Source organism: Candoia aspera, chromosome 3 (assembly GCF_035149785.1).
Source record: "Candoia aspera isolate rCanAsp1 chromosome 3, rCanAsp1.hap2, whole genome shotgun sequence".
NCBI classification, from domain to species: domain Eukaryota; kingdom Metazoa; phylum Chordata; class Lepidosauria; order Squamata; family Boidae; genus Candoia; species Candoia aspera.
The window spans coordinates 115,365,104-115,389,397 of record NC_086155.1 but is presented as its reverse complement, the minus strand read 5'-3'; the positions used below and the strand labels follow the sequence as shown (position 1 = coordinate 115,389,397).

Genomic DNA, 24,294 nt, shown 5'->3' with positions numbered 1-24,294 from the left:
AGGAAGCTCTGGCGTGGGCTGGTCCATGAAGTCACGAAGAGTCGGAAGCGACTAAACGAATAAACAACAACATGTCACTCTCTCTCAGCCCAACCCACCTCACAGGGTTGTTGTTGTGGAGAAAATAGGAGGAGGAAGGAGTATTAGGTACATTCGCCACCTTGAGTTATTTATAAAAATAATAAAGGCAGGATAAATAGAAAATAAAAATATATATATATATATAAATCAGTATCTAAAGGGTTCCCAAGGATGGAAACCTTTAAAACTACTTAGCATTCAAAAAAACACTTTAAGCTCTTCTGAATAAGAAGCATAAGAATAAACTTTATTGTAGGCCAGTGAGTGGAGTGAAGTTTCTCTCCAGGAGACTTGGTTTCAAAATTCACCTCTCCTAGGGACTTCATATATGGCCTAGGGCAAGTCACTTTCTTTGTCAGCCCTGTGTACAAATATAATATATTACCTCATGGAGTTGTAGGAATAATGACTAATTATAATTTGAATTACTCAACATATCCCTGTGCAGCATTGTTTCCACAATATCCTCAAGTGTTGAAAATACCTTGGATTAATACTGTTGATAAAAAGCAAGATAGATAATACTGTACTTCATTACAATGAATGGTTTTATAAGGTTCTTTAAAATGCCACATGAAAAGATTGCTTCAAGAGAGCAAAAGACCATTAGAAGAGATGTGACGTAGAATCGTGATTTTCAGATGATTTTTTAATATTAAATACATTCTTTACAATATGCCCATTGCTTATTCATGTTTTGACTAGGAGATATATTCCAACATATTCCAGCTTTGCTCAGGTGGGAGTCCATTAGCCAAGAAAACATTTTTGTGCCAGTAGGCTGGTTTCTCAGTGGTAGATACTTCATGCCTTGCCATGAAATTTATGGATGGGCTTCTTATATTTACTTGCTGAAAAAATCCTCTCTGGAAAGGAGATGCTGCCAGAAAGAATAGCATGCTTTGCAAGCGAGTCTTCTTCAGGATAGGAGCAGGGCCAACCAGCACAAGATGCTTTGACTTCAAAGATGTTCAGTGAAATCATTTATGAACAATTCATCTGGAAATTATCCAGTGTAAGCTACACTGAGGCAAAGAACAGGGTTGCACAAGAACACTGCTATGTGTCGCATAGCTTCTGTGTATTCCAGTACAGTTTATTTGAAGTACGTAACAGCTTTATACTATGACTGGACCCTCGCTTTCCCATTCTGCTGTCCCTTATAACACCCAAAATCTGCCACCTCAAGCTACTGCATTTCATTTTGCTTGACCATTTCTGATTTTGATTGAATAAAAGAACTGATAGTCCCATGTTATTCCTACATTACATCCATTCTGCAGCTTTATTTGTATTTTAATCTTAGTCATGGATATGCACTAAGCCAGTTACTACTTCTTAGTCATCCAAAATCAAGAATTAGTTTTCTTGGGCAGCAACACAACAACCTTCAGACCGTCCTTTAGTTTTGTACATTCAGATGTCTCTCACCTTTGGACAGATGATCCCAAATTTGGGGTTGAGTCTAATTTAGACCAGAAACAAACTATAAGCAAGTTCTGAAGCTACCTTTTGATATTTGGAAATACCCGTGGCTTTCTTGGCTCCTTGCAATAACAGTTTTACCAATATTAAAAATAAATCAGAAAAGTAAAAAAGATCCAGAACATTTTTCTTCAGAATTCAGCTTGTATAAACTTGTGACAGCCCTTCTCACTCTCGAAACTATTGACACTGAAAGGTACAGTATCATTCTTCTATATCTTTCTGTAGCAGTCTAATTTGTCAAGTTTCATAAGTGATTATTTTTGGACAGGTAAGCTATGAGTGCTACAGCGACCCCTACATAGATGCCCGTTCCAATGGTGATCGAGAGCACAGCCAAGAAGAGAGCTCGCCGGGAACTGGAGCTTGCTTGGTGGAAATCCCCTTTAGCAATAGCTTTGTTCGTCTGCAAGAATGGAAAAGGTTTGCATTAGTCAGCCTGGATATGGCAGCTACTTAACAGGAAACAATGGGAAGAGGTTTGATAAAGTATAGAAGATCTGGGGTTTTAAACTAGGAACACCCAAACATTGTAGAGGTCAAATCTACCCTGTTGTTAAATCTTAATATAAGTGACATAGAATCAACACTTTATTGTCAAACACTTTATTGTCAAAGTAAGAGTTTCTTTAAACATCCTAATATGTCTTCATAACTTTTTTAAGGTGAGAGGGGCATATCCGGAGCAATCATACACAGGTACAGGTGTTACTTTTAAATCTCAAATAGCCCTGCCATACTTTTAATAATTTATTTTCTATTGCAATGTAATACTGAACTTGGTTTATTATGTCTGTTTCTTGTACGTGGTTATGATGCAATGTTATCTTCTGTCAATTGTACATCTGCTAAATGCTGTTCAAAAATGAAAGGGTTTGTATTTTTAAAAAGGAACATATTTGCCAATTGTAATCTAATGAAATGCTAACCCTAAAAAAGTAAGTTTTGCTCAAGAGCTGACTTACAGCACTATTTTATGAATACATTGTTTTAGCAATGCAGAAGGAATTCTTAAATGTGCAAATGGCCATGCACCCCATTTAAAAACAACCCGAAAAGGTTTCAGTAATACATTGGCCCTGTTCATACTTGCAGTTTACAGGGGCAGCATAATGGGCCATTCTTCTCTCTCGATCACACAAAGTTGATCTCACTTTTTTTCTGCAATTCATGGGTGAAACTGTCTTTATGTCATAACTTGAAGTACTGGAATAAAAGAAGTCTTTGCCTTTAAGTCCAACATTTTCAAGGAGCTAAAATCTACGTTTTGCATCCTTACCTTGGAGACAATGACAGCTAACCTTTTGTGAGTACGACCAGAAATGTGTTCTGGCCAAACTGGATGGTATGGGCAAGTCTCCTTTTCTGTGGTCACTAGCCGGCCTCCACATCAGCTGTTTCTCTTCCAGCATTTGCCCTCTATAGTAATTGCTTTTTTTTTTCATTCTTTTTTTTTATTTGTCAGCCCCCCTCCCGCAAATCAATTATTTTTAAAATCGACTTCACTCTACATTTTCAGAACCAAAAAGGCAGGAGAGATCATAACAATAGAAAAGCCCACAGAGACATCTGTCCACACATTCAGAAATATTTTTCAGTTTATTCCAATAGGATTTAATTGTATATATGTTTTGGACAGCACTTTATGGCTAAGTTATGGAAATTTATGATTAGGATCTGTCTTTTTCCCCTAGCAGTCACTTGGTTGAAACTACAGCACTATGGAATGGGACTAATCTTTTTATCCCATACTATTTGATCAACCTGTAGGGACGCAGTGGCACTGCGGGTTAAACCGCTGAGCTGCTGAGCTTGGCGATCAGAAGGTCAGCGGTTCGAATCCGCATGACGGGGTGAGCTCCCATTGCTAGTCCTAGCCCCTGCCAACCTAGCAGTTCGAAAACATGCAAATGTGAGTAGATTAATAGGTACCGCTTCGGCGGGCAGGTAACGGCGTTCCGTGTAGTCATGCCGGCCACATGACCACGGAACTGTCTACAGACAAACGCCAGCTCTTCGGCTTTGAAACAGAGATGAGCACTGCCCCCTAGAGTCGAATACGACTGGACTTAATATCAAGGGAAACCTTTACCTTTACCTATTTGATCAACTAAAATAACTTTTCTGAAATTGGCAATGTTTAAAATACAGCATGATTTCAGGAGAAAATTGCCTTCCTTAAAATACATTATAGTTACTGGAAACTCCTTATGGACTTTTTTGTGTAAAACAGAAAAAAGTGAACTTATGATTTATGGTTTTGATGATTAGACAATATAGAAAGAAGAGAGTCATGTTATAACCTTAGAGTAAGAGGTAAAGTTATAATTGTACTTATAACTGCGGTAACAAAGATTGGAAGCCACTTCTTTGCATTTTTTTCTTTCTTTTATATTTTTCTTTTACTTTTCCCCTTTTCTTACACTTTTAGCTTTCCTTCTGATTTCTTTCTCTTTCTTTTCTTCTTCTTACTTTATATTAGTTTGTATTAGTTTTTATCCTTCTTTTTAAAACTTACAATAAAATTATATTAGATATAATAGTCAATACAACCAAATTAGTCCTAAAAAGCACATTCAAAATGGTGAACCCTTTCTTAAGAACTGGCAAGGGGCACAATCCTTCGGGAAACTCTGCACAATGCTCACAGAATTGAAAAGGAACTGCATAAGAGCATTTGGGGACTGGTAGAACAAATAAATTATTTTCTTCACCTAATCGGACAGTTGAATTTGAAGGAAGCAGGGGTGGATTTTAGGTTAAAAAAGCTGTGAGCAAGGCAGTGCTGGAACGGAAAACAAATCGTAAGATTAGAATATGTTCAGCCACACACACACACAAACACACAGACCTAAAATTAGTGAGTAATCTGTCTTCAGTTAGTGGATCTTAGAATTTTTGTTTTTAAAAATAAATCCCCTCTGAGGAATTTAAAGACAGCAAAAATCCTGGTCTAGAATATGCTCTGATGCTGAAGTAGCCAGGCTTAGTGCAAATTCTGCCACCAGAGACATCCATTTCATATGGTTGTGGTACAACCCCCATCTCTCTTTTCTTTGGTGTCCTGAAGGGCATTTCTGCAATAACTATGCATTTCAACTCCCCTTTTTTTAAAAAAAAAATCCCATAGAGACACTATAGTTGGCATCAGAATGATTGATGAGCCAATTTAAAAACCTCTCCAGGCTGAAATGTTTTCAATAGCAGACTAAGAACTTTAATAAACAAAAGTCACAGCAAGCACAAGAATACTAAGTTGAGAACCCTTCATCATTAACAGCACAGGGCAAGCCAACTTGTTAGCAGGAGATATTAGTAGAGATAGCAGTGTAACTCCTTTGTAAAGGTCTTAGATCCTTCAGCAGTGATCATTCTTCATTGTCTTTGCCATTCTCACCTATCTGCATAGGATGTCTCTGTGAATCTATGGGTTTCTCTGCAATACTGTACTTGCAGTGTATAGAAAATATATTCTGCTGTGAAATCAGAATATCAAGCTTGATGGCAATTCAGAAAAATATGCTTTAAATGGTTGTATGGGCTAAATGTCTTCATGAGTGAAGTTCCACAGTGCATCAGCAAAAGGAACCTAATTGCTTAACAAGTGACAAGAATGTATTCTATTTAATTATTTCAAACACACCTAAACAGCCTTTCCATGTTGGCTGAGGAATTATGGAAAGTGTAATTCAGTACGTTTGAAGGACAGTAAGTTGGGGAAAGCTGGTCCAAAGGAGGTATTCTACAGTTATATAGTCAAGGTAAAAATCATAAGCTGGGTTCACATATCATGCCATATCATTTTCTGAATTATGGTTTGCTGAAGAAATCAGAGTGGCATAGTTCACATAACGTGCTACAGCTTTCATACCAGAACGGCCAGGTTTACTTCCCAAGCCAGAAGTAAACAAGCCACTTTGTAGGTGAACACAATACATGAAAAGTGAGTGTTTCTGGACTAATATGAAAATTGCTTGAGATTCATGCATCCTTACGAGATGGAAATATATATATATATATATATATGAATCCAATTTAACAGATGGTTTAATTCATCCCATTCCAATTTTTTTTCCAGTCCAAAATATTTTTTTAATTTTTTAAAAGCAAGGACAAGCAAAAGGAATTGACTCACATACTGTAGAAATGAAAATGAAGATCCTGTCAATTTAAAACAGATGCTGGTTACAGAGAGTGAGAAAGGATGATCAGTTGGGAAGAAACAGCTGGCAAGGTAAAAAGAGTTCTGATTTTCAGCTGCTGAAGTCTCACAATCACATCTTCTATTGGAGGAGACCTAGGATAACTGGTCCCTACAGGGAACTCTGGGAATACTTTGGATCAAATTGTACCCATTGCCTAAGCACCAGAACATTTTAGGATTTGTGTGGCTGTGAAATGAATGGTTACAGACATTAACATGAATAGGGCAATCAATATGAGACCTGGGAAAACAGTTTAAAAGGGCTAGAGTGACATGCCCAATATCATTAGGTGCTTAGGGTAGAATAGGTAATAAATTTGATTGATTGATTGATAAATAAATAAATAAATTGTACTTTATAGGAATGTACTTTAGGAGGGTTTCATCCCTGAACTAGACCCTGATATTCTGGAAAGTAGAAAATATTCCTAACAAGTCTGCAAAAGATTTGACGAAATACCAGCAGAACTGATTTAAATGATGTAGTTAAAAGCGCTACTTGTAGTGTGTAAGCAGCTATGGAAAACATAGAAATGTCCAAATAAACTGAAAAAGAACAATTTGTATTCCAACACCAAAAAAGGGCATTGCTAAAGAATGCTCAAAATACCATACAATTGCATTTCTCTCACATACTAGTAAGATAATGCCCAAAATTTTGCACTCCACACGTCAACAATACATAGAACAAGAACTGCCAAACAGGATTCAGAAGAGGTAGGGATCATGAGATCATGTTGCTAACATTCAGTGGGTAGCAGAGAAGGAAAGGGAGTTCTAACAAGACATGTAGTAAAGGCAAAGATTTCCCTTGACATTAAGTCCAGTCATGTCCGACTCTAGGGGGCAGTGCTCATCTCCGTTTCAAAGTCGAAGAGCCGGCGTTTGTCCGTAGACACTTCCGTGGTCATGTGTCCCGCCGTTACCTGCCCGCCAAAGCGGTACCTATTAATCTACTCACATTCGCATGTTTTTGAACTGCTAGGTTGGCAGGAACTAGCAATGGGAGCTCACCCCATCACGCGGATTCGAACCGCTGACCTTCTGATCAGCAAGCTCAGCAGCTCAGTGGTTTTACCCGCAGTGCCACCACGTCCCTCCTAACAAGACATATATTTCCCCCTTATTGAATATGCAAGGGCTTTTACTCTGTAGACCGCAACATACTGTGGATTGCCATTAAATTTCTGGTAATCAGCAGTGAGATAGGAATATGGAACAACTAAATGGTCCCAAATTGGAAAAACAGTGCACAAAGATTACATACTGTCACCTTATATTTTAATTTATATGCAGAATATATTATGAGAAACGATGGACTAGAAGAAATAGAAATTGGAATCAAAATTGCTGGGAGAAACATCAACAACTTAGTTATGCTGATGATACTTCGATAGATGTTTTAGAGAATGTCTTGCTGAAAATTAAAGAGGGTGCAAAATTTGTCTGCTGCTTGGTATTAAAAAAACATTATTTCAACAGACAATATCACTCCAATGCAAAAACGGACAGAAAAAGTAGAAACAGATTTTATCTTGCTAGGCTTAAAAATTCATGGGGATGGTGGCTGCAACCATTAAATAAAGAGGTGTCCACAACTTGGGAAAAACTCTGGGACAAATCTATTAAATCGATTAAAGTGCAGAGACACCACACTGACAGCAAAGATATGTACTACCAAGGCTATGGGTTTCCCATTTGAGAAAGGCTGAACAAAGAAAAATTGTGGCTTTGAATCATGATGCTGGAAGAATACCTTGCACTGCAGGAGAATAAATCATCCAATATTAGATGAAGTAAAACTAGACTGCTTACTGAAAACTAATAAAGAAGCAAACACTTAGATATGTTGGAACATCCTGTGAAGGTGAGAGTCATCGGAGAAGACCATGATGCTTAGAAAAAGCCAGTTGAACAAAGGCTGACAGAAAACAGGGTAAATAGATACTATCATTGATGGCACAAGCTTAAACTTCTAAGAATTCAAAGAAATAATGTCTGTTGGGTCAAAAAAATATGGAAGTGACCGAATAACAATAATTTTAGGATACAAAAAACTTAAGCGTGAGAGGAAAGGTAAGTCAATTACAAAGTCACTCATGTACCAACAAGAATGGAAAATATGTATGAAAACACTCATTTAATGTATATTTTATAAAAGCAGTAACTGAATTCTACAGCTATTCCTCCCTGTTTAATATTATCCCCCAAACGTGTTAGGACTAATTTTCGGAATTGCCTGGGAACTGCAAGAGTTTCATTCCCAATACATCAGAACAGGTCATACTGGGAAGGCTATTTTTCAATCTTGTATACCACCTATAAATCAGCCTGCAAGGGTTCACAATTTTGCTGGGGCTTTCTCATGCACATTTAATCAAAAGAAAAACTAGCAATGTAAATCAAAATTTATTATGGCTTTGTAAGCTGCCCAGATTTGTGACATATAAGATTTTAAATACATACAGTACATACATATGTACATAATTTTTTTTCACACATTTGTGAAAAATGTGGCATTTTGATTAATAATAGAAGCACTGTTCGTCTGTGGCTGAGTTTTTTTTTTCTCATGGACCAGCATGTTTAAACAACTGTTGGGAGTATAAAATGGTTTTATCTATCCAGTCCTCATCATATTATCATCTCTATACTAATGGGACAGTGCCCATCTGCACACAGTGCTAAATGGAATAACAAAATTGTACAAATACCTCATGTGACAAATAGAAAGCAGCAATTCCCAATGGCCAGAAACAACAGAGCATGGAGAACACACTGAGTCCAAGATGATCCCTGGGAGGCATCATAAGGAAATGGTCTTCACTGTCAGTGTCACTTGAATAATCACTCTGGAACAACAAGAGAAAAGGACCATGAAGCAGATAAATACTGGCAAGACAAGTCCTTTCTGTCTGCACCAGGCATACTTAGGCTCCATTTTTTTCGAAAGGCATCACAGAATTTTCTGGCTGAAATTATAGATAGGAGATATTTGTAGTCTCCTGCAATGAAAGAGCATTTCAGAAGAAGCAAATTCTTTTAAAAGATTCTGATAGGATGACTTATTGTTGGGACTTGTTCTAGAACAGCCAACTTTTCATTTCTTGAAATGATGATGGAGGTTCATCCCATTCTGCAAGATAGTGACCACAAAGGGAACACAACATCTTGCAGCAACAGCTTTTAAAAAGGGGGAAATCGCCATGAGTACTGTTAATGGTAAGAATTCATTCTCTACACCCTTTAAAAATGCTGAAACCTATTCTCCTCCCTGCTGGTATTGTGGGTGGATTTGTGGTGGTGGTGGCAGTTTTGCTTACCAGTATCAGCATGTGACTAGGGCTATGCTGGTTCACTTGTATGTTTGCATGTGTGAAGCCTTCCATCTTGCAAGCATTCTCTCTGTGTATACAAAAGCAATGAAGTGGGCCAAACTAACACATATGACTTCCTCAGTAATGATACTCACAGGGCTCTGCTCACATTCTGATTCTAAGCCTGAATGGATCTTCTGAAGAGAGTTAAAGTACAACTCATAGCAAGAGACCAAATGCCAAACGTTAAATTTGCTATGAGGAAGATGAAAATACCAGATGCCACTAATCAACCAGGTAAAATTCTTTCCCAGCGTTGTCAGCTGGCGATTACAGAAAAAGAACCTATTAGAAATCATAAATAGATTGAACACAATCTTGTAACCAACACAAACTATATATGTTGGCCAGCAGCCAAAACACTTGAGATAGTAAACTTGTGTGGGGTTCAGATAATTCCTCTGTGTAACATGGGATACTCTTGCATGCAAAACAATGTTTTAACAAAATCCTTGCACTGACTTTTTGTGGGGACATGGTGAATTGAACAGCTGTGCTCGTGGGCTCAGCGGGCAGAACTGACAACATGGCAATTTTTGGGGGCTCAGGCAGGTTTTTCCTGAAGCCCAGGAGTGTTTTTCTGGAAAAAGGAAAACACCTGGAATCACCCCATCTGTCCTCCGGACCGCTGCTTGCAGCCAGAAGATCGCAAACAGCATTTGCACTCAATTGGTAAGGGCAGCCAGGAGGCTGGGACGTCACCATTTGCAAGCTGCATTGAAGCCTTAAAGGGACACTAAGACTGGCCATTTCTAAATCACCCAATTTATATTTCTTTTAAGTACGCGTACCCTAAGAGAGGCTTTCTACAGCAAGGAGGAGGTTATTTTGGGGATCAATTTTTTTAAAAATTCTTTTTAAGTTTTAGAATTTGTTTTCCATCCAAATATTAAGGAGGATTGAGAGTAAATAATTGTCTCCCTGTTGTTATTTTTGTACTAAATTTTGTAGTAAATTTGAATTTCCTACATGTTGAATCGGCTGTTTTGAACTTCCAGTTTTCTGCTTCTGCTTTCCCTGGGTAACTGTCTGCATATCTCACTTTCGCTTGTGTAAACCCGTTTTGGAATTCTTTCATATTTTTGACAAGGCTAGGGAAGATTTGGAGAAACTAGTTCTAAACTGAAAATGTGCCAGTTTTCCCTTGCTTAAGGAAAAAAGCAGTAATATAACATAGCGCTAAGAGACAAATCCAACCACCATTTAAACTACATGATATTTATACTCTTATCTCTACTCCTACTTCTATTGGCCAACTACACAATTTCACTCAGTGTATACATTTAATTTAATTTCATCCCAAGGAGCACACAGGAGGAATATCTTGAGTTTTTATTCTTACAACTGCACAGAACTGTTTGTCTCTGTTCATTTAATAGAATTTATTCACTGTCTCAATCTGGTCAGACTCTAGGCAGTGATAAAAATACAATAATAATACTATAAAATAATATTAAAATAAAATACAAGCTAATTTCACTGTTGATGGCTCTGCAATCAACCCCAATGGTTCTTCAGAAGAGCCTGTCTTTACCAATTTCCAGAATGCTGTAAGAATTCTGGTAGGCGGTAACCCATAACATCTGAACTTAGGTCATCGCAGCCAGGAAAGCAAAATTTACTTGGGAAAGGCATCTCTTTTACTGAAGATCCACACCATGTAGAATTTTAAAGGTGGTAACCAGAAGACTTTATATTGAACTTGGACCAGGACCCAGCTCCTACCCCCAATCTAAGCCCAGCGATGCCAAGTACATCCCATTTATGCCTTAGTGTGCTTGTGCGTTAGAAATCTTAACAGAATGCCTTGGAATGCGTAGAGCTGTTTGCTTTCAAATGTGATTGGCCTATATCTCCCATAATTCCAAGGGTTAGGGTTACTTGATCTACTGATTAGGGATTATGGGATCTGTATTGGGGATGCAGATGGGGAAGGCTAATGAAGAACTATCTGCAAGGTATTGGTTTAGACTGATAAACCACTGGAATATTTGATGGGCTTGCCAAGAGGGAACCATAGAAGATATCTGAGTGACATTAAGAGTAAGGACAAGAAATAATGTAAGAAAGATGTATGAGATAAATCCCAGTAAGGAAGGATAATCTGAGTGCAAATTAGGAGTTTTGATCTGTATTTGAAATGATATAGCTCCTGGGACATGCTGCTGACAGTGACAATGTCAAACCCAGCATATTTCTTAAAAAAGTAACTTGAAGCTCTACATCAGCTGCCAACAGACTGAAAAAATATTACTTACAAAAATGTCCTTAAACTCCAGAGTGAAATTAATGATAGTATTGCCAAATAGGCAGTTGAGAGATGGCCAAATGAAGGGAAAGACTTGAATGTTTTCTTAATTTTAAGTGATTTGAAATTGAGCCACAAGGGACTGGGTTTCTTTCCTTTTTTTAAAAAAAGTGAAGCTTTTATCATACTTACTGGCAGGGACAATGAAAAAGCAAAGTAATTTCATTAACTGACTACTTCAGTTCAAGTAAGCAAGCAGTAACTGCATCCAAGTTGAATGTCCTGACTACTAGCACTTCAGCAATACCTGTGGCCCTTCAAAATGTATTCAACAACAATTGGCTAACCACCTCTCCCACAGACCTCCAATACAGACCACAATGAGGAAAAAATGACAACACCTGTATCATTGCAGTCCACACTGCAATGCAAAGCCCAGCCTTTCATACTTGGTCCCAATATAAGATACAAGCATGTAAGTCATATGGTTTGCATCAAGACACTACAGTGCACATTTTGTCCTGGCCCCTTTGGGAACAGTTATCCTTCTACTAAACGGCTTTCAGGAGGCTTCAATATATTTTGCTTCTCAATTTTTGTTTTCATTTACTTTTTAAAAATATTATTTGTGCATGATTCTACCTCCCAGGTAGAGACATACTGTAAAGCTGGCTTCCCCTTGTGGGTGCCTTCCTGTGACATTTTAAGTTCTTGTCTCTGAAGTGCTAGTGATGTCCTTGTATGCTTGAATGCAAATTTCCTAATTAATAAAGATCTGGAACAGAATATTTTTCAGTTTCACGTGAACTTCTCTCTCTCTCTCTCATTCTCTCTCTCTCTCTCTGGATTTTAATTAAAACATTAGCAGGACTGAGTCCATAGTATGTATATTATCCTTGTAGAAAAAAAAAGTGGCTTTTGGGGGCTGTTTTTGCTACCGCAAAAATATTAAAGTGGAAATTCAGGCAGCATACAGACCTATAGTACTTGTTTTTGTTTTGTTACATTTTGTAATTTGCTCCTTTTTTAGATATTGAACTTTTTGTTGGATGGGTGCTGTAGCAATGTATTGCTACAATGTATTGCTATAGCAGAGAAAGATCCTTGCAGCAACAGTGTTGCACCAACTAACTGTTTAACAAAGTTATCTGTCAAGAAGCTTGCATCTGAATAATGGTATTGAAAATGAATGGGCATTTACATAAGAATGTCAATTCTGTACAAACTCACTACAGTACTGAAGCATGCAAATCAAATATACCAAATATCCATTCAGGTGTTGTTGAATGACAACAGCCGTACCCAGTATGGTTAGTGGTAAGGGACCACAAGTATTGCAATGCATCCCTATTTTAAATACACTTTTATAGAGATCCAATGGCAATTACAGCTACCAGATTACAGATAACAATCCAGCAAAGTTAAACATTCAGATGCTGAATAGGTGTTTATGTTTTCCTGTTAGCCTATTGCAATAAAAATAATATTCTCATGGCACCTTAAAGTCTAACAAATATATTACAGCTAATCTTTCACAAACGACACAAAAATGTACAGGTACATCACAATAAATACGTTAGGAACAATACACCGCCTTATATACTATATGCCCTCAATTGAAATCAGTTGATTTCCACTGCATCAACTGGTTTTTACTTTGGATTGTTCCTTAAAACAAGGAGAGGACAAAAGACAACAACTGTAAATATCAAAAGGACACAATGATAAATGATATTTTTAAGCTCACATTTACTATGGACAGTCTTGTCAAAATGGAATAAATACGTTAGGGCAGAGGTGATAAACTGTTTTGGAAAGCCACAATCCCTCAGAATATGCTGGCAATGGGTGGAGCCAAATCCAACAGTGGGCATGGCCAGAACCCAAAGTAAAAAAGCCACTCCTATTTATTTCCTCCTAACCCAATAGACTTCCAGGGATGAGATTAATTACTCTTGCCAAAATTTTTGACATTAGGTCAACAGACATGCATAACTCCTGAATTGTTTCCTACTCCTAATTTAGGCATTTCCACAGTATATTTCATAAACCCAAATAAAGGATTTAGCTGTTGGAGAAACATCTGATAATATTTCACTTTACAGTATACACAGTACTAATTACTCACATTATATAAATTTGCTTTAATAGTTGTGTTCTAACTGAGCTTTTCAATACAGAACAATGGATATATAGCTATGTTTTGTCACAAAAGCAACATGGTACTTTGTCATGCTGCTTCAGTAATGCTGAATCCTTCTATTCTATTCCATATTGTGCTCTGAATTACTGTATGGAATTTATTCTTTTTATCTTTTTTTATTTTTAGGTATAATTTTTGCAGTTTTAAGAGATGAACCAAATAAATAAACCAACAAGTTTTGGAGATCTTAAGGGTTGATTCACACATATGAGCACATCAGCTGATTCCTTCATATGACTCATGAAGTACACCATAATCTTCTGGTAGATTGACCAATTCTTTTCTTAGCTGCAGAGACCTCCTAAGAACTTGATCCCAGGAAGCTTTTCTTATGTCCTAAGTATCAGTATATTTCAAAATTACTTCAGAGATATTAGATTTCCCCTGTCTATACTGATTGTGTGTATTTCCATGTAAACACAATCACACAGACATAAACATGCAAGAAACCTGAACAGGTACAGTTATTTAGAACATGAAAGGTACAGCTTGTAGCTTATCATGTAAACCATACCCAATATATTTTTGTATACAATCAAAGTTACAGCAGCTCTGTCCTTTTTCACATTAGTCACTTGGTGTGTTAAAGACAGCTTTCCCACCTCTATTTCTGCCCTGTCCATCAGCCCAGCAAATAGGGCAACATTTCCTGAACTTCAAGAATCAGAGGAGCCCTCTCTTTCTGAATTAGTACTGTCTACACAATTGACTCAAAGGTTCAGCCTGGACAAGAAAAAGAACGCCTTGTCAATTGGGGTTTCCTGCCCACACCTCCCACTTCTGAATTTGGCTTCTGATGAAAATGAAGCCAACCAGGCAAAGTGGGCATGATCTTTGTGTGTGTGGATAATCCTCATCTCTCTACTTGAATTATGCAATCATACCCGCTGCAGCAAAGGAGATGAACAGGAAGAAAGTAACAGTGACTCATCCAATCGAACAAGCCTTTTCTGTGGGTGGGCACTATTTCATTATTTAAATAATGTTAACACGATTAGCATGTTTTAAAACAGAATGTACCCTACCACAGTTTATCCTACCATATTGTTTGCAACTGACAATACACCAACAAAATTTCCCTGACCTCTAGTTCCTGGAAGTCATCATCATCGTCGTCGTCGTCTTCTTCTTCTTCCACATCATAGGAGAGGGTCTGGATCTTAATCTCATCTGTGGATAGACTGACAAATTTGCCATCGGGATAATCCAGGCAGCCTTTGGTGGGTGACTTGTCCTCAATAAAGGTTGTTTCACAGCATTCTGCACTCAGGCTTTCTCCCCATGATCGTAGCATACTCTCTGAATAGAGGATAATGTTTGGATGATAGTGGGATTCTACCGTCTGTGGCAGAGTACTGGGGTCAAGAAGCTGTTGTATTGGGTCCTTCTGGGAGTAGTTTGGGGAGTAGAGAGTCCCAACTGGCCGACCATGATACTGAGCAGCTGGGTACACAGACACCAGCCCCTCCCTGTTTTCAGTCATTAAGTTCCTTGTGTTAATCAACCCATTCTTCTTCTTGGTGTCAATGGCCCTATTATGCTTATTAAGCACACCTTTTTGCTTAACTAAGCCATCCATCCTGGATTTCTTTTCCTCTATTGTCTCAATGAATTGTCATTCCTCTAATATCACACAGGAAAAAAATTATTCCATCTTCCTAAGACAGAGAGAGAAAAAGAGAGAAAGAAAAAAGAATGCTCATTATAAAAGAGAAATAAGCATTCACCTTTATGCCAATCTGATACCAGCTCTTAACAGCTGAAAATAAATTTAGCCCTTGCAGATGCAAATCATATTTCTGAAGCTTTTAGTACAAATACTCGTTGTTAATGAACTGAAGATCATACTGAAAATTATTTCACAACAAAGAGGTTTTTTACATCATTGGACAGTTAATGCAGTGTGATGTCCAAGAGCCAGAGAGGTGACCCATGAAGCATCTGGCTCACACTGCACCTCTGAACTAGGCCTTAGTCAAGCTAATATCTTTCAGACATTCTTACATATACAAAATAATGCTAACTCACATTTAGAGGTATTATAATATAAATATATAAAATAGAAAGGAATATAGGAGAGCCAGTTTGGTCTAGTGGTTAAGGTGCTGGGCTAGAAACCAGGAGACTGGGAGTTCTAGTCCTGCCTTAGGCACAAAAGCCGGCTGGGTGACCTTCGGCCAGTCGCTCTCTCTCAGCCCAACTCACCTCACAGGGTTGCTGTTGTGGGGAAAATAGGAGGAGGAAGGAGTATCAGGTATGTTCGCCTCCTTGAGTTATTTATAAACATAATAAAGGCGGGATAAAAATTAAATAAATAAAATAAAATAAATAAATATACATTGCAAGAGTAGGATACAAACATTCCATCAAATGCTGTCCTGATTATATATATATATATATATATATATATATATATATATATATATATATATAATTGCAACTCACTAATTCATTTTACAAAATTAACACTATTATTAATTCTGATAAAACAGAATGAAACATATGCATTACATAGTTATTTTCTGAATAACTATATTCAAAGAGCAAGAGCAATGATGGGGCCAAATTTCTCTAACATTATTATAACCAGTCCCTTTGATGTTTTCTAGTTATAGCATTTCAGAGGTGACTACTTATACACCCAGGTCTTTGCTGTCTTCAAGGAAAACCCAATATTTAATTTAATTGGTTAAAAACTCATTCAGTTAAAAAGACTGAGTATTAATTGTACCTCCGATGATATCACTGCAGGAGAAATCAATGTGGTAAGACTTTGGTCTGGAGCATTTAGTAAATGCAGATGCCAAACACAGCATAAATCCTACATGGTTTGATACACTTCGTTCAGCACACACAGATCTCCCCAATGTTCTAGTATAGCCAACGCATTATTTAATATAAAAAAGCTTGCTTACTTGCATTTATGTAAAAAGAGAATCATGCAAATATGGTAGTGCACGTATGGAAGGAAGCTCCTATTTCATTGGGCACAGATTTGATACTGCGACTATATCATCCACCCAGAATTTGAAATTAATTTGCAGATTAATTTATGCGCACTATCACAACTAAGGTGCAAAAGTCTAGTTGAATACTTACTTCACAGTAAACTTGGAATAAATAAATAGATAATAATAATATGATGCAAAAGATAAATTACTCTGTAATGTCACCTCCTGGGTCTTGAATTTCTGAGGCATGTGGACAGAAAAAAATAGGCCCTTCCTTTTTTAACGGAGATGGAACAAATGTGCAATAGCATTTAAAAAGTCATTTTATTAATAATAAGAAAAAAGTGAAATTTCCTTTTTAACTCTAGTTAGAAATTTCCCCAATTACAAGTGAATGAAATAAGGCACTGAGTGCTGATAAAATCTCAAATGTCTTAAACATCAGTAAAATGCTGTTTTAGCAATTTTTTTATTTCATTGATTTTTAAAAATGTTTTATTTATTTTTAAATGATACTTAAGCTTCATAAAATGCTATAGGGGAGACTAGATACTGTATTTTTACTGTACTGATTTTACTGTAGCTTACTGATCCCTGTTATTCTGTGTTTATGTGGATAACCTTGCTTCTTACAGATATTTAGGGGTTTAGGAGCTGTTTGAGTCTGAATCTGGAGCTCCTTCCCTTTCCTCCATTTCTCAGAGAAACCAGCTTAGCTTTGTTTATAATCAACCCAAATAGTTTTGCTTTCCCAAAGAGCTGGAGAACTGCCCTCTACTTTTCAGAACAGGGCCTTTTTCTGTTGACTTCCAGGATGCTCCTGAGGTCCCATTCCCTCCTTCAGCTCCAGCCTCCATCTCCAGGTACATCCTCCAGTGTTCCCCCCAATCTCTCTTACATGTCATTTAAATAGGAAGGGTGAGATTGGGGGAATTTCTCTTCTTTCCCACTCCTTTCTTGTGGCTAGGATTCTGAAATGATTAAACTTCTGTTCTCTACAGCCAAAAGAGAAAGGCTGTTTTGGTTTATGTGTCATGAGGCACGTTCTCTTCAGGAAGCAAATATATTCCTTGTCTAATAGACTGGCCATCTGGGATGAGTGTGTTGGGAGGTGGACTGCCTAGCTGGCCGATGTCTGGAAGATCCTGGAGTGCCATTCAGTACAAAGACAGATTGCAGTTAACTGTTAAGAAAAAAAATCTAACTTTAATTGACAGTGGAGTCAGTAAAGGTGCAGGTGATGGGCTGCCCTTTGCAAATGTGTTCAAATGGGAACCAGAGTCGCTGACATTTTGGGGTGAATTCCAGTACTACATGGGTGGGGGGGAGGGGTTGAACTATACCCCCCCCCCACTCTATGATTCTATGCTAACTCAGAAATGTTGTCTTTTTGTTCAATATTCCAGGTCAGTTTGGTTCTGCTTCACACAAAATTATTTTCCTACCCCAGGACTGAGCAGCCTTTAAGGCATGCAGGATATAATCAGAGTTATGTGGCTTTCAGAAAGGAACTGTAACTTTAAAAAGTGGATGGAGCTAAAAGTAAGAAGTGGATTGGGCCACAGCAAAAAGATGGGCTATGAATGAATATATTAAATTAATGTATAACTAAATAAATAGGCTGTCTTTGGAACTTGCCAGATAGAACTTCCAAGAGACCAAGCAGAAGAGCTTTTAAGTTTTAACATACTGTACATACATATATACATTCCAATTCTATTTTACCTCTCTTCTAATATTGAACAAAAAACAGTAACAGAATTTTTCAGGGATACATTTAATTAATTATATATTTGATTGCCAAAACAAATAATGAACAGAATTGATAATAAAGTGTTTTTAAGGGCTTTATTAAAACCATTAATAGCTTTCCCATATATTATACGTACTGTTTATTGTTCTTTTTCATTTTATGGGTTAGTAACTCCTGATACTGGGCCTTACTGGTAATGATCTTAATTAGAAATAGACAAGTTTATGAAAAAATTTATAAACAAGTTCTAGAAATTCAAAAGTTTAAATATTAAAAATTCCAGTTGCAAATACATTTTCCAGGAATTTGTTAAGACTAGGATTATCAGAACTACTTGAGGGAGTCTTTACTTTTCCTTTGTGGAGGGATTATTTTAAATTCAGAATCATCTCTGCTGTGGGTAAATGTGGTAGAGATTAGTACCCTATTTGAAATCAAGTGCCAGTTAGATAATTGTTATTAACTGATATCGTACTGATCTGGTAACAAAAGTTAAAACAAACATACATACTAAAACAAATATATGTTATTTCCTCTGCTTAACTAAATTAACATTTAAAAACTATTTTAATTGCTGCAGAATTTACATTTTAGTGCTCCTTAAAATATGCACATGGGAATGAAGATTTCTATTACAATGTGTAAATGGATATCATAATCTGCTTTAATCATTGTTCATTGAACAAATGGCAATTTCATAAGCATATGTTGAAATTGACTACTTGTTTCTAGCACTGCACCCATGACCAATATTACTGTACTACAACAACCTTACAAGACTATTCAGCTACATGATTTGCCAGTTCTGCATTTGATGTTACATTTATGTAACTTTAAAACTGTAACTGCTCTGCTGTATCAGGGCAAATAGACTAGCCAGATGTTTCAGCAAAACACAAGGCAAAAGTCTTCAACCACTGTTGATACCTCCATGACTTAGGATTCATAGGCATTCTGCTTTAAAAGTCCCATTCCCAGATATTGGCTATTGATAGGCATATTCGCCATGATTTTTTCTCAGTCCCCAATCTTGCATCAATACCTTCCACAAACTGATTATATACGTTATGAAGAAGAACTTCATTCTGCCTGTTTTGTATTTACAACCCAAGTAGATAATGAAAGGCTACTATAGTTTGAAAGTCACTCCCTTTACCTACACAGAAGGAAAATCTGGAACAAGTTGGAGATTATACTTAGAGATTGGGGAAGCTATTTCCAATATATAAATATTTTCAGAATTCATTTAAAATTCAATAAAAGTATAAATAATACCAGTAATCAATAAATGTAAAATATAATAAAATCCAAGTAAGGGCAGATCTAATTCAGCCCATAAGGGGTAAGGCCGGTCCCAGCAGGACTAGGGAACTAACCAGCCCCAAGAATGGTTCTTCCTCTCCCCACTCCAAGCATGGTGGCAAAACCAGGTCTTCAATTTTTTTCTGAAGTCCAGGAGGGAGGGGGCTAATCTCACTTCTGGGGGAAGGGTGTTCCAAAGGGTGGGAGCTGCTGCAGAGAAGGCCCGCCTCCTGGACCCTGCCAGATGGAATTCTCTTACAGACGGGGTCCATAGCATGCCCTTTCTGCATGATTGGGTGGGACAATTATTATTAATTATTAATTAATTACTATTAATTATTAATTAATAACATCCATCCCACCTGATTAATTAGTAATTAATTAAAATTAACATACTACAAAAGTTAAAATGCTCCTCCAATAATGAAATCAATCTGTGGTTCTAATATTAAAATATTAGACCCAATATTATTGCCCATATTAATTCCCTACCCAACTAAACCAGAATTATCTCAAACCCTGATTTCCCCATCTCGAAATAAATAAATAAATAAATAAATAAATATAGGCATGCAGTAAACACTGTACAATATGAATTAAAAGTCTCAAATTTGGAAGGTAGTCCCTTTATGCTAATGATTCAATTCTAATAAACCATTTTTACAGAAATCTAGAAATGACAGATGGAAAGGCCCCTCATTTAAATCTACATTTAAACATCTATTTTTGAACATTTGTTTATTCTAAAACATACACTTACAAGTTACCACACTCTTGGCAGATATCATAGAAAATACCCTCTGTGCCCCAGGAATGCAAAGCTCCAAGATTATCCAAAAGTTGCTACCGAGGTAAGTTTCAATTTGAGAGAAATCGTTTAAATCTACGAGATAAATTATGTTAACTGTATTTAATTAACTCTTAATTAAATTTAAATTCAATTAAATCCGTTTTGCTTTTTTTTCTGGAATGTACTCCCCAACCACGCAAAAGGTAAGCGTGTTTTCTTCAGCCAGCCCTCAAACCACTCCACATTTCTTTCTTATATTGCATCATCTATGCAGCGATTCCCGAAAGGTATACTGTATTAGTTATTTGACTAAACCGGTATGACATATTGAGGACCAAGAGGAAGGAAAGAACCCTAACGTGCGTCTCTAATGCATTCCTGTATTATTTCGCTAAGCATGTCCTCCGCATGCCAAATGCAATGCAATGCAATGCAATGCAGAACTGGCGCATCTCGGCAGCAAAGTCTGCGCGTGCAAAACACCACAAGCGCGAGCAACTTTATCTGACTGGACGAGCGCTCTGGTCCTGAGGCACATACTCGCTCTTACGCGAGGAGAAGCAAGATGGGATTGAGAGTCCAGAGCTCCGTGGACGCGCACGTGCCTCGCATACAGAGTCCCAGGTATGACGATCCCGAATGAGCGGGGGCGAAGCACAACTGGGACAGCCTCTCCCCGAGAATCTGGTGATTGGCTACAAATCAAAGGTGGACCGCTCCCTAACACCGTCGAAAGGAAGACGAATCCACGCCTTTTCCCACGGCATTTTCGACGACATACAAGTCCCAGGCTAAGGTCCACCCCGGGAACGACCTCTCGACCACGCCTCCGTCCTTGTTTATAGTCCTGCGCCACTTATAAATCGCTCCATCGCGGATAAAATACCTCCTTCCCCACGCTCGGAGGCATTTCGCGGGCTTTGCCTCATCGCTTTCATCTCACTCTCCCTCCGACACAATTCTGTGCTGGGACTCACCTCCAGACGACGCAGCAGAATCGCAGGAGGAAGGTGACCTCAGGCGTCACCGTCGAACTTGGGACGGCGGCAGGACCTCCGGAAAGAGGCTGTTTTTCCAAGTCCGCCTGCCTCCCTCCCCGCGTCCCTCGCCTGCCGCGGTTGCCGCCGGCCTCTTACCTATAATGCCCTGAATACAAATCAAAGCAGCGAATTTGGGGCGCGAAGGGAAGAGAAGCAGCAGCAACAGACGGCGATTCCACGGAGGGGTGGGCTGTAGCCGGCGAGGTCTCACCTCGTGGTGGCGGGAAAAATACACGGGAGGTCTGAAAAAGCGGCTGAGAGAAGGAGCCGTACCATCCGCGGTTGCTGCCGATGCCGCCGCCGCCGCCCGCCCACCATGGTGCGGACGGAGACTAGGAGCCGGTCCCGGACGCTGCAGCGGGCGAGCGAACAGCGGCGGGTCTTCCAAGCTTTTGCTGCAATCGCGGCTGGGCTGCCTTGACAGAAGGAATTTACAACCCTGCACAGAAAACGGGGGGACACCAACACAAAGATCCCCCCGGGTCCTAAAGAGAGCAACGGTACGCTGCTGCGTACTGCGGAAGAGAGCCGCCAGCCTTTTTCGGCGCTCAGTAGGAGGCAACCTCGCTCCCCAGACCGAGGCCCAGAAAAGCGGACTCTTGTGAATCAGTGCCCAGTAGCAACAACACTCGAAATACGTGTCGTCTCCAGTGTTTACACCTACCTGGTTTATTTACTGTCTCATGACGATTAGAAGCAAGCAAACATGACTAAATGTCAGTGATTCCAGGACCATTATGTTCATTATTACTGAAATGGTTGTTTATTTTAATTCATAGCATTTTCCAAACATTTAACAGTGAAAGAATATCCAGCAAGCCAAAATCAAAACCAGGAAAGGAAACAGATGCCCAACCTGCGAAAGACAGAGAATAAAGATGCAGCAAAAATGAAAGGCTTACGAAAAAGGAAAAGTTTCTTTTTCCCAAAAGTAGCACCGAAGAGTCTGAATGTGCATTCTTGCCTAGGGACTGGGTCATCCCAAGAAAGGCTAATTCAGCTGGACTGTTATACTGCATACCAAAGCAACTTGCCACTAATAATTCAGAGGTTTAATATATGGCCTGTAAGTCGTCCCGTTGCTGCTGCCATCAAGTTACCCACAACTAAATATAAATCCCCCCTTCAACTCTTTTCCATATTATGTGAGAAGCAGCTAATAGAAGAAAGGTAATAGGTAAGGATCCTGCAGTTGCTGTGCTCTGCCTTCTAATCATCATCACAGGACAGTGTCAAAGCTGGAATGGACCAGGTTAGAGCATGCAGTTTTAAGAGAGAAACTGATGCCAGAAAGGCTGAAGTGGTTGAGATAGAGAACTGTAACTCTCTAAATAGTATATCCTCAAACCATATGGAACAAGGCAGAACTGCCCACCATTTCCATTTCCCAGTCAGCCAAACATCCATACTCATCAGTCCTGTAGGATTAGGCAGCTTAATGCAAACAGAAGAAAAACTTCCACAAATATTATCTTCTGCCACTCGTTCACTCGCTAAACATCTTCCCAAAACAACTTAAACTCATCCGTCTGTAATGTTTACATTCACTTTTGCTACCTTCCCCCTTTTTATAGGCTTTCTTCCAAATGTCAGGTATAGATGTAGTCTCCGCATACATAAAATGTCACATAGCCACTCCACAAGCAAACAGTATAAAAATATTGTAGCATTTCCCAATTGCACTATATATACTTGTAGCCTTACCATTGTTCAACGTTCAGTATTTTCACACATTTTTACTTTTTATTATTTTATTTATATACAGTACAGTATTGCTATAATCAGAACCTGGCTTCTGAACACTAACATTAGAGCATTTATTTCAATTATATTCTTCAATATGTCACTATCACTACCATACAAATCTCTAAAAGACTCTTTCCAGTATTCCTGCAGTTCTGTTTCATCACAAATCATTTATTCCATTACTCTACTGGAAGCTTCTTGCTTAGCCCTCTTCCCTCACTTCTAAAATAATGTTTATTTCCATCAGAAACACTGTATAAAGACAGTACCAGTTAATTCAACTGAACCCATCAATCACACAAGGCCAAGAGGTCTTGATGAGATAAAACTAAAACATTCTGCAGAAACCTTATTTTGGTATCCTTTTCAGGGAAAAGTCTACATATGGGAATTTGGCAGATAGGCGACTTGCCAACCAATCAGACCAACCTCTCTGGTCAAGTCAGACTAGAAGGACTTGAACAAATAAAACTGAAGCCCATCATGGCTATCATACAATTAGACATTGCAGATGGAAGTCAATGTAATGGGCACCTCTATTAGCACAAGCTCCAAGAGTGCCTGCTGGATCAGCAGCAGATCTGCAGTTGGCCTGTGGACTGGTCCTCTCTATCTCTCGCAAGATGACTATGTCCCCTTGAGGTTAAATAGTGAGGGAAGGGTTTTGCTGGATATTTTTGTTGTGTTTTGTTTTGTTCCTTGAATTTTCCCTGGAAAGAAGCAGCTGGCTGGAACTCTACTAATTTATGCACACAACAGGTTGTGAGGTGTTATCTTGTAGGACTAAGGAAGGATTTCAAAAGATCCAAATTTCTAGATGCAGTGAGAAATCAGATATAGTGCACCTGAATGTTCATTTTATTTTCATTGTACTCAAAGCTTTGCCTAATCTCTTTTAAAGCTATTTTTCTCTGAGGCTCAGCCTCCATTTTGGATGAGCATACCCATTGTTCCTTTTACACTTTATCTTTAAATCCTAATTTTTTCTGAGCCTAGCACTCACCCTTTCTTTGCTGTTGTGTGTTTCTAACAAACAAAATCCTATTTTTAACAGACACAAACTTTAGTGAAGTTTGTGTCTTGGAGGTTATAATTTGGTAATGTACCTTAGAAT

The 24,294-nt window shown here is 38.3% G+C and overlaps 1 protein-coding gene across 1 annotated transcript; it reads right to left on the bottom strand.

Moving 5' to 3' along the window:
- Positions 1-712: 712 nt before the first annotated feature.
- Positions 713-15,246, bottom strand: SYNDIG1 (synapse differentiation inducing 1). The gene is made up of 3 exons (XM_063298685.1): positions 14,683-15,246; positions 8,485-8,622; positions 713-1,972 (listed from the first exon to the last, which is right to left on the bottom strand). Exons 1-3 carry the CDS (start codon positions 15,175-15,177, stop codon positions 1,814-1,816), a joined length of 792 nt encoding a protein of 263 aa, XP_063154755.1. The 5' UTR covers positions 15,178-15,246; the 3' UTR covers positions 713-1,813.
- Between the last annotated feature and the right edge of the window lie 9,048 nt (positions 15,247-24,294).